The 10,248-nt window shown below is 44.1% G+C and overlaps 1 protein-coding gene across 1 annotated transcript in view; it reads left to right on the top strand.

Moving 5' to 3' along the window:
• IDO2 (indoleamine 2,3-dioxygenase 2) overlaps positions 1-10,248 on the top strand; it is a 94,109-nt gene that overhangs the window by 63,828 nt on the left and 20,033 nt on the right. Inside the window, exons 6-8 of the mRNA XM_011973961.1 lie at positions 478-492; positions 2,972-3,071; positions 4,880-4,997. Coding sequence (XP_011829351.1) covers positions 478-492; positions 2,972-3,071; positions 4,880-4,997 — 233 coding nt within the window. The remainder of the gene's footprint in view (positions 1-477; positions 493-2,971; positions 3,072-4,879; positions 4,998-10,248) is intronic.

The following is a 10,248-nucleotide window of genomic DNA, read 5'->3' as shown; positions in this document are numbered from 1 at the left end:
GTGATCCGCCCACCTCAGCCTCCCAAAGTGCTGGGATTACAGGCGTGAGCCACCGAGCTTTGCCTAATTTTTGCATTTTTGGTAGAGACAGGGTTTCCCCACATTGGCCAGGCTGGTCTCAAACTCCTGACCTCATGATCCGCCCGCCTTGGCCTCCCAAAGTGCTAGGATAGCAGGCATGAGCCACTGTGCGCAGCCTAATAATTTATTAAGATGGCCATAGGCCAAATATTCTGGGGCTGGAATGTGAGTGGAGATGTCACTCACCCTTTGTCACACAGCATTCCATGGTTCAGCCACAACCTGCAGAATTCAAAGCAAGTGTGGATGTGTGTGTGTCTGCAGTGCCTTGCAAACAAGTGTGCATGCCTGTGGACATGTGACCCTAGAAGTTATTAATACATCTGGTTTACAAACTTAATTGTTCTTTTATTTTTTTTTTTCTCTTGGTGGTCAATATAACTGAAATTGGGCTAGATTCCTGGAAATTGGGTAAGTTCTCAGAAATCATTTATGCACTTTAGAATCTATGCCAAATTTAAAATCTTACAATAAAACAAAGAACAAAGCATGCTAAATTAGATGTATAGTATAATATCAACCATATATAATGCATAAAAAGTATACTAGAAGGAAATGTGCCTGAAGTTCACAATCTAAAAATTAACAGTGATTGCCTCTTCCTTGGATAGATTAGGGAATTTTTTTTACTGTATTTTCCAGTCTGTACATAATAAAACAAGTAACATGCAATGCAAAGAAAACAAAATTAAACTTTACCAAATTTCAGTAACTCTTTGAAGTTTTTTTTTTTTTTTTTTTTTGAGACTTAGTCTTATTCTGTTGCAGTGGCATGATCTCGGCTCACTGCAACCCCTGCCTCTGGATTCAAGGGATTCTCCTGCCTCAGCCTCCTGAGTACCTGAGATTACAGGCACCCCCCACCACACCTGGCTAATTTTTGTATTTTTAGTAGAGACAGGGTTTCACTATGTTGGCCAGGCTGGTCTTGAACTCCTGACCTCAGGTGATCCACTCACCTCGCCTCCCAAAGTGCTGGGATTGCAGGCGTGAGCCACTGCACCCAGCTGAAGTTTAACGGTTTGAAAAAAATATTTCTCATCTCACTCTATCTTCTATGGGAGGCCAGATTGCAGATTGGCTACAGAAAAATCCCTTCAAAAGACGCTGTTATTATGTAGACTGGAGGTCACGGGGCAGGTCTGATCCACACATCCTTAGGCTCTGCTTCTCCTGGAAAACAAAAATAGCCTCTGATCCAGTGTTGCTTCTCCCATCACCAAACCTCAGCTTCTATTGCCAAACCCATCAAATGAGAGTGTCCAGTAGAAAAACTGGGCAGATGGGGGCACAGAAGGTGAAGACATCATTTCCCAAGCTAATGTTGCTGCTGGAACAATGTAAGTCTTGACTTTGACTTGGTTTGGTTTGGTTTGACATTGGTTTTGTTTTTCATCTTTGTCTCATGCTTAAAATGTGAAGGGCAAATATGATCCATAAAGTTAAGGTTTTAGGTTTTGTAGATGTTTTACTCCGTTTAAATGACAGCAGGTCATTTCGAAATGATCCCTCTGTAACAGCCTTCCAGATCCCATTTGATTGCACAGCATTGAGATAGATAGATTAGATAGATAGATAGATAGATAGATAGATAGATAGATAGATAGACAGACAGATAGATAGATAGATAGATAGATAGATAGATAGATAGATAGATAGATAGATAGATAGAGTTTGGCTCTGTGTTTCCACCCATATCTCATGTCAAATTGTCATCCCCACATGTCAGGAGAGGGACCCAGTGGGAGGTGACAGGATCATGGGGGTGGATTTCCCCAGTGCTATTCTCATGATAGTGAGTGAGTTCTCACAAGATCTCATTATTATTATTATTGCAACAGAGTCTCACTCTGTCACCCCAGCTGGAGTGCAGTGGCATGATCTCGGCTCATTGCAACCTCTGCCTCCCAGGTTCAAGCTATTCTCTTGCCTCAGCCTCCTGCGTAGCTTGGATTACAGGCATGTCCCACCATGCCCGGCTAATTTTTGTATTTTTAGTAGAGACAGGGTTTCACCATGTTGGCCAGGGTGATCTCGCACTCCTGACCTCAGGTAATCCGCCTACCTTGGTCTCCCAAAGTGCTGGAATTATAGGATTGAGCCACTGTGCCCAGCCAGTTCTCACAAGATCTGATGGCTTAAAAGTGTGGCACTTCCCCCCACCTCCTGCCACCATGTAAGATGCATGCTTCCCCTTCCACCATGATTGGAAAGTTTCGTGAGGCCTCGTAGCCACACTTGCTGGTAAGCCTAAGGATCTCTGAGTCAATTGCACCTCGTTTGTTTATAAATTACCCAGTCTCAGGTAGTTGTTTATAGCAGTGTGAGAACAAACTAATACACGTATAAACGGATTAGAGGCAGCACTGGCCTGAGTTGTGAAACTCTTCCCAGCCTGGTCCTGTGATTAGCTGGCTATATGACCTTGGGCAAGCTGCTTTGCTTCTGTGGGCCATGGCTTCATACCTGTAGAAAAAAGAGCATGGACTTAGCTGTTGCCTGGGTCTCTCTAGCTCCAAGACTCTGGCTTTTGTTAGGAATGATGTTGATGGGCCATAGAACTGGTCCTGTGGAGAATCAGCTACATCTCTTACTAGGAACTTCTCATTCAGCCAGTTATTCCACTGCGGAGATAGTCCAGGACCATCAGGGCCATGCTAGACATTGGAAGGCTGCCTGTCAGGTGAACGTGAGATTGAACTTATCTGTTCTCTTTCCTCCCTGAACATTGCTGAAGGTATATGCCCATCTGCAGGACTGTCTTATGGAGAGGAAAAAGTTGTGCAGTGATTCCACCCTGCAGTTACCTAACTTGGCAGGGATCTCTGGGCAGTGAGTACTCACAGTACAGTCTCCACATCCCTAACCATGTGGTCCTCTCCTTCCCAAGGAACCTGGAGACCATCATCTCATTTCCTGGGGGAGAGAGCCTGCATGGCTTTATACTGGTGACCGCTTTGGTGGAGAAAGCAGCAGTGCCCGGGATAAAGGTACCTTCTCTCCTTATAGCACCTTTTCTTTTTAAATGAGCTTGAGCTTCCCATTCTGCCTTTCCTGCAGTGGATTTCTCAATACGAATGAACATAGACCTTGTCCTGCTTAGTTCAAGTCTGAGAGAAGAGATCTAAGCTCTAGGCCACCGTATTTGCTCCCTTTTCTCAATTCCCATAAAATTTGGAATGGACCTTTTCTCCATTCAACAAATAGGCATTGTTTTGGGCAATGGGAAATTGGATCTAACAAGACAGACATTTTCCCAGCCCTGACAGAAGCTCATGATGGATACAGTGGTTGAAGATGGATTAACGTGGATTACGGCTGTGAGCCACTGCACTGGGCCTCAAACTGGAAATTCTTCAGGAGTCAGACAGGTACCAGGAAGGCTGGATAGAAGACAAAAGACAGTGATGCAGCCTGTGATCAGCTACAGTGTTAATGCCTTGCCTAAAAATATTTCAGTTAGATTTTTGCCTTCCCTCGCTACCTCCCCCAACTGCTTTTTTTGTTTGTTTGTTTTTTGAGATGGAGTCTTGCTCTGTCCTCAGGCCAGAGTGCAATGGCGTGGTCTCAGCTCACTGCAACCTCTGCCTCCCAGGTTCAAGCGAATCTCCTCCCTCAGCCTCCTAAGTAGGGCATGCCACCATGCCTGGCTAATTTTTTTATTTTTAGTAGACACAGGGTTTCACCATGTTGATCAGGCTGGCCTCAAACTCCTGACCTCGTGATCCACTTGCCTCGACCTCCCAAAGTGCTGGGATTACAGGTGTGAGCCTCCGTGCCCAGCCAACACTACCTCCCTTGATAAGCATATGTTGAGCACCTACTGTATCCTCAATAAGGTGACCCATTGCTGGTATATTATAGCACGCACTTTCTCTCTCAATAGTTAAACTCCATGGTTACTTTAGTTTTCATCCATGTGTTTAGTGCATTGGAAGACACAGAATCAAATATCGGCCTTCTAAGTATAGTTCAGATGAAGTAGAGACTCAAGGAAGACAAGGAAGTCTTCCCAGCAGAGGGGGTTCTAGAGCTGGGGGCGCTGTAGAATCTGTCTGTGTATTAGTCCATTTTCACACTGCTATAAACATACTACCTGAGACTGGGTAATTTATAAAGGAAAGAGGTTCAATTCACTCATAGTTCTGCATGGATGGGGAGGCCTCAGGAAACTTACAACCATGGAGGAAAGTGAAGGGGAAGCAAGAACCTCTTTACAAGGCAGCAGGAGAGAGAGAGAGCAAAGAGGGGAGCTGCCAAACACTTTTTTACCATCAGATTTTGTGAAAACTCTCCCTCGTATCATGAAAAGAGTATGGGAGAACCCGCCCCCATAATTCAATCGCCTCCCACTAGGTCCCTCCATTAGCATGTGGGGATTACAATCCAAGATGAGATTTGGGTGGGGACACAGAGTCAAACCATTTAAATCTGACTTTATATGAGACTTTTTCGGAGCAAGGATGCCCCTGTTGGAAATGCAGAAGTAGAACTGATCATAATATGTGACAAATCTGAGAGACGAAAGGAGTAAAATAATAGTACTCAGGCCCTTGGGAGGTGCAAGAAGTAACTGTCAGCTGAAATTCCTGAAACACAAAACTAGGGGTCTGTCTGGGAGGTCCCCAGGGAGCTTCTGGCTGTCAGGCTGACACCACAGTGGATCTAGCTTAGGATGTTCCCAGGAAGTTCTGACAAACTGTCCAGTCCTCCCCTGGCTTCCCACAATGAAGCTTACTCTGCCCGCATGGACTTTAAGGAAGTGCTAATAAGTTGTATACATGAATCTCATTCCCAGGCTCTTGTTCAGGCCGTGAATGCTATCTTGCAGCCCAACCAGGAGGCCCTACTCCAAGCCCTGCAGCGACTGAGACTGTCTATTCAGGACATCACCAAAACCTTAGGACAGATGCACAGTAAGATGCCTCCCATGCTCCTGAACAATCCCCCAGGGGTCCTGGGCTCTGCTTGGGGGAAGGGGACCTGGAGACCAGGCATGTCCTGAAGGGGTGACGATACATTCATCCACCAGATGACACTGGTGGACGATCTTTCTTTTAGGTTAAGCGCCTGTTATCTTGGAGAGCTATTGTCACAGCTTTGTATTCTCCCTCTCCTTTATATTCTCCCGTGATTAAGATGGTTTCCCTTCTGCAGTGGCCAGACATTTCTTAGGCATGTTGAGGTCTTGCCTGAAGCTTGAGAGGAGGGGATGGGATGCACAGCAATGTTGGTCGCACATGCCCCATCCCACAGTGTTAGGTACTGCAGAGCAGTTTGTCTACACTCTCTAATGCCCCTTTTATTCTAACCCCCTCTGTTGGTTCCTGAGATGTCTGACCTTGGTTTTAAGCCTTGTCTAATGGAAGGCTTGTGCTCTCTTTCTGTAGCTAGGGCAGGCTGAATCGTCAAAAGCAGGAAAGTTGTCAGAATCAAAATGGAGTCACTTGTGTTGAAGAAAAAATTTTAAACCTTGACAAATAGAGCTGGGGAAGGCAATAAAGAGATAAATGTGTAATGCTTGATAACAAAATCTTTTCCAAAGGACTGAAAAAGTCACCACCTTGCACAAAGGCCATTACACCTTACACACACCCAAAAATACTTACACAATGACATCTGCCCAGCAACTGCCTTTCCAGCGTTGGCCTTGTGCCACCCTTTTATTGATGCCCATAGCCAAGGGTAATGATCTCAAAACATTTATTTATGTAATTGTCCTCATTTTTCCTTTAAAAACGTGTGTCTTCCTTTATCTCTCTGAATACCCACATGGTTTATTACGGCACATGTATTCCCATTGCAATGCCCTATACCAGAATAAATATCCTGTTCCATTAGGGAGCCTCTCCCTGTTACTCTGGTTAACACAGGCATGGTCAGTTACGGGGCCCAACCTTCCTGGACTGGTTACAAATCTTATTCTGGTTATTGCATTCAGTTTCCAAAATCTAGCAGGCTCTTCAAAGTCTTCTCTCAGAGCAATCTGAATAATGTATTAGGAGGATGTGAGAGAGGGGTGTGATTTCCTAATAAGAGAAAACCAGAGTCTAAGTATTGTTTTCCCTGAATCCTGCTGAAATCCCTGAAAGAAAGATTCTGGGAAAAGTGAGTGTTTATAGGAAGCAGGACAGCAGGGAGGAAGAAAGACGCTAGGTGGTGCCAAGTTTTATTATCCTGTATTTAAAAAGTAAATATAATTTGTCATCCCAGCCTCTCAGTACTAGCAGAAATCTATGTGAAGTCATAGGATTAGGTATTATTTCCATTCCACTTCCTGGTTTTATATTTTATATTTTTATTTTCTCTATTTCCTTGAATTTTCATTTTAAAGCCCTCATGATCACATCAGTAGGCCTTCCGCCAAACCAGTCCCCTAAGTTGTATGGTGGCTTTGCCAAGCTGAAATGAGATGAGATGTGTTTTAGCTTTGCCAAGAAAGCCTAATATCCATCACTCAGGATATCAAGGCTATTAGGGAGATAGTGCAGGTGTCTTCAGATCACGTGGATGAGCACAAGGAAGTAATTTTGGAAGACTATGAGAAACCTTCCACCAGGTCCCAGTACATGTAGCAGTAAGATGGTGCACTCAGTGTCTGACTGTCACAGGCTTTCCTAGGGCTCACTTTCAGATTCACTTTTGTGTGTATATGTGTGTGAGATGGAGTCTCACTCTGTCACCCAGGCTGGAGTGCAGTGGCACGATCTCGGCTCACTGCAACCTCTATCTACCTCCTGGGTTCAAGCGATTCTCTTGCCTCAGTCTCCCTAGTAGCTGGGATTATAGGCAGGCACCACCACGCCCAGCTAATTTTTATATTTTTAGTAAAGATGGGGTTTCGCCATGTTGGCCAGGCTGGTCTGGAACTCCTAACCTGAGGTGATCTGCCCACCTCGGCCTCCCAAAGTGCTGGGATTACAGCTGTGAGCCACTGTGCCCAGCCCAGACTCACTTCTTAGGCCCAGGCCAACCCACTGTGCTCTCCTGCTCAGCCTCTGCAGGAAGTCTCATTGTCTGAGGAGGTCCCAGGGCTACTGCCCTTGTTTTCCCAAAAGGCACATTTTCCCATGCAGACATAATTTCATTTCAATGTTTTACTCCTAGTCACATTCATCTATATGGAGAAACAGCTGAATGGATTGGACTGCATTTTCTAAGGATGGCCCCATGCCATCCTGCACGCTCCTCCACAGTGTGGCCTGGGTATTCCTTTCATCCAGGGGTGGACTCTGTGCTCCTGCTTGTGATATGCGTGTCGCCAATATAATGTAGTAGAGGGAATAGCACCGACTTCTGAGGCAAGACTAGAAAAGGTGATGCAGGTTCTACCTTGTGTCCTGAGCCGCTAGGTAAAAAGTCCACCTACCCTGACACCACTATGCTGTGCAAACGACACAGGCAAACCACATCAAAGAGCCATGTGTGGGTTCCCCAGTTGGCTTCAGCCCAGGAGTCAAGGTGCCTTCAGATGGTTCTAGGCTCCCACCCCAACTTATGTCCCATCTTGAAGTCTTCCCAACTGAGGCACCAGCCCTGTGGAGCAGAGACAAGCCATTGCCAACTTGTCTTGTCCAGACTCCCCATCAGCAGAACACAGTGGTTGCTTCACGCCCCTATGTTTGGAGTGGTTTCTATGCAGCAATAGTAACTGCAAGAAATGAAGTTATAAAAATAGTAACAAACACTAGAAATTGCAAGATTTAAGGAATCACATGAACGCTCCAGGCATTGCCTCTGGTTTGTAATTATTAACTTTCTTCTGCATGATAAATAGAGCTTGGCTGGACTTTTTCCCTCTGCTTCCATTCCCCAAAATGGAGCATACCAAACAATAGCTTCTTTTCGAGCCCAACTTTAGCAAGAGTCATGAGCTCTAATCCCTTCATCCATAACTACTTCCGTCCAGGCATGTAGACCCCTTCACACTCAGGGCTGAGTAGAAAACGCCTGTTGCAGACTGCAGTGGCATTTTGGAGAGCCACCCTCCCGATACCTGAATCCCAAGTCCTTTTCCAGCTTTTCTCAGTTTTGTACCGTGCTCACTTCTGAGTGGAAGACAGAACCAGCCCGGTCTATTTTCATAAACTGCCCCCATAAGGCAGAAGTCCGTACAGTACTAGAAACATAACCAAATCTATGTCAGCCTGCCACCACCTGCTGCCTGTCAACCGTGTGTGTCTGCAGGAGCTGCGTCCAGTCCTTCTTTGGAACTGGTTTCCAGGGACTCAGCCAGTTCTGAGTTTTCTGACTCATTGGAAGATTAAACTATTTTCAGACTTTCGAGCGCTCAGATTATTAAGAGATGTGGTTTTTTTTGTTTGTTTGTTTGTTTTCTTTACTTTTTTTTTTTTTTTTGGCATGCTTACTGATAGACCCTGTTCTCTAGAAAGTAATGTTGTTCTCGGAAAAGGTGAAGGATATTTTTCTCCCCCAAAAGTCATGGAAATGTTTGCCTTTATTTACTTCCAAATTAACAGAATCTCCAGCTTTTGCTTGACCCATTGGCACATTGGCAGTGTTAAGAATTTTTTCTTTTAGCAGTAATGAGGAGTTGAGTGTTTCTTTCTAACAATTTAGTGTATGCATTTAAATCAGATTTCTTATTGAGTAAATTGGGGTTAAGGTATAGTGTGAAATTCTGCTACTGTTCCTTTCTCATTAGTTCACTTGATATTATGGAAAGATTTTCCATCTTAGCCTGGGAACTTATTTTGTTTAAACTCAATTGGAAAGTAACACTGAGATTCTTCTTTAATACATTCTATATGATAATAAAATCATACAAACATTTCTTTCTTTTTCTTTTTGACCTAGAAAAGATGTTCACAGCCCAGACATGGTGGCTCAAGCCTGTAATCCCAGCACACTGAGAGGCCGAGGTGGGCGGATCACATGAGGTCAGGAGTTCGAGGGCAGGGTAACCAACATGGTGAGACCCCATCTCTAGTAAAAACATAAAAATTAGCTAGGCATGGTGGCACATGCCTGTAATCCCAGCTACTCAGGAGGCTAAGGCAGGAGAATCACTTGAACCTGGGAGGTGGAGGTTGCAGTGAGCCGTGATCCTGCCACTGCACTCCAGCCTGGGCGACAGAGTGAGACTCTGTCTCAAAATAAATAAATAAATAAGAGATGTTCACAATATATTGTTAAGTGAAAAAAGCAGGTTACAGAACTTGCATAATATGAGCACATTTTGATAAAAATATACATATTTAGCAAAAAAGGATAAATGATGTTTATTAAAATATTTACATTGATTATTTCAACACAGAGGATGGTAGTTGATTTTACTTAACTTCTTCCCTCCTTTTTTTCAATTTGAACTTTCTATAATGAAGATTGTTTCTTTTTTTGTTTTTCTGGGACAGAGTTTTGCTCTTGTTGCCAGGTTGAAGTGCCATGGTGTGATCTCAGCTCACTGCAACCTCTGCCTCCCTGGTTTAAGTGATTCTTCTGCCTCAGCCTCCCGAGTAGCTGGGAATACAGGCATGCGCCACCACACCCAGCTAATTTTTTGTGTTTTTAGTAGAGACAGGGTTTCTCCATGTTGGTCAGGCTGGTCCTGAACTCCTGACTTTAGGTAATCTGCCTGCCTCAGCCTCCCAAAGTGCTGGGATTACAGGCGTGAGCCACCATGCCTGGCCTGATTATTTTTTAAATAGGGTTAGAAAGTGAGGAAGTTATTAAACTCCAATTAGCCCAAATATGCCCCAGAGGGTCCTTCTGGCAGAGTAAATGTCTCTGTTCAGCCTGAATCTGGGAAATTGTTCCTACCTTACAAACTGGAGTATCCTTCAGAAATGTCATTCACTCAAACTTCCTTTTAGGCAGACTGCATAATAGCAATTTTTGATATTAACTATTTAAAAAAAAGTTCAGATTAATTAACACCAAAAGAATAATTGAGAAAATACAAATCCTCACTTTAAAAAAGAAACAACCAAAGTAAATACTAAAAAATTATACCATGTTATATTATCTAAGCTTAGTTTACTGCAAAGATCAAGAACACACTAGTAGTTGACGGCTTCTACTCACACTGTTCATAGCCACTGTTCCAGCCATTCCCTCACCCATGCAAAAGGTCTGTGCACACAATGATGCCTGACGGTACACTAGGAACCTTCACATTTCAATTAAAAGGTAAAATGAGAACATTTA

This window comes from Mandrillus leucophaeus, unplaced genomic scaffold, assembly GCF_000951045.1.
Source record: "Mandrillus leucophaeus isolate KB7577 unplaced genomic scaffold, Mleu.le_1.0 Scaffold1006, whole genome shotgun sequence".
NCBI lineage: Eukaryota > Metazoa > Chordata > Mammalia > Primates > Cercopithecidae > Mandrillus > Mandrillus leucophaeus.
The sequence above is the reverse complement of the archived record's forward strand: the minus strand, read 5'-3'. Positions and strand labels throughout refer to the sequence as shown.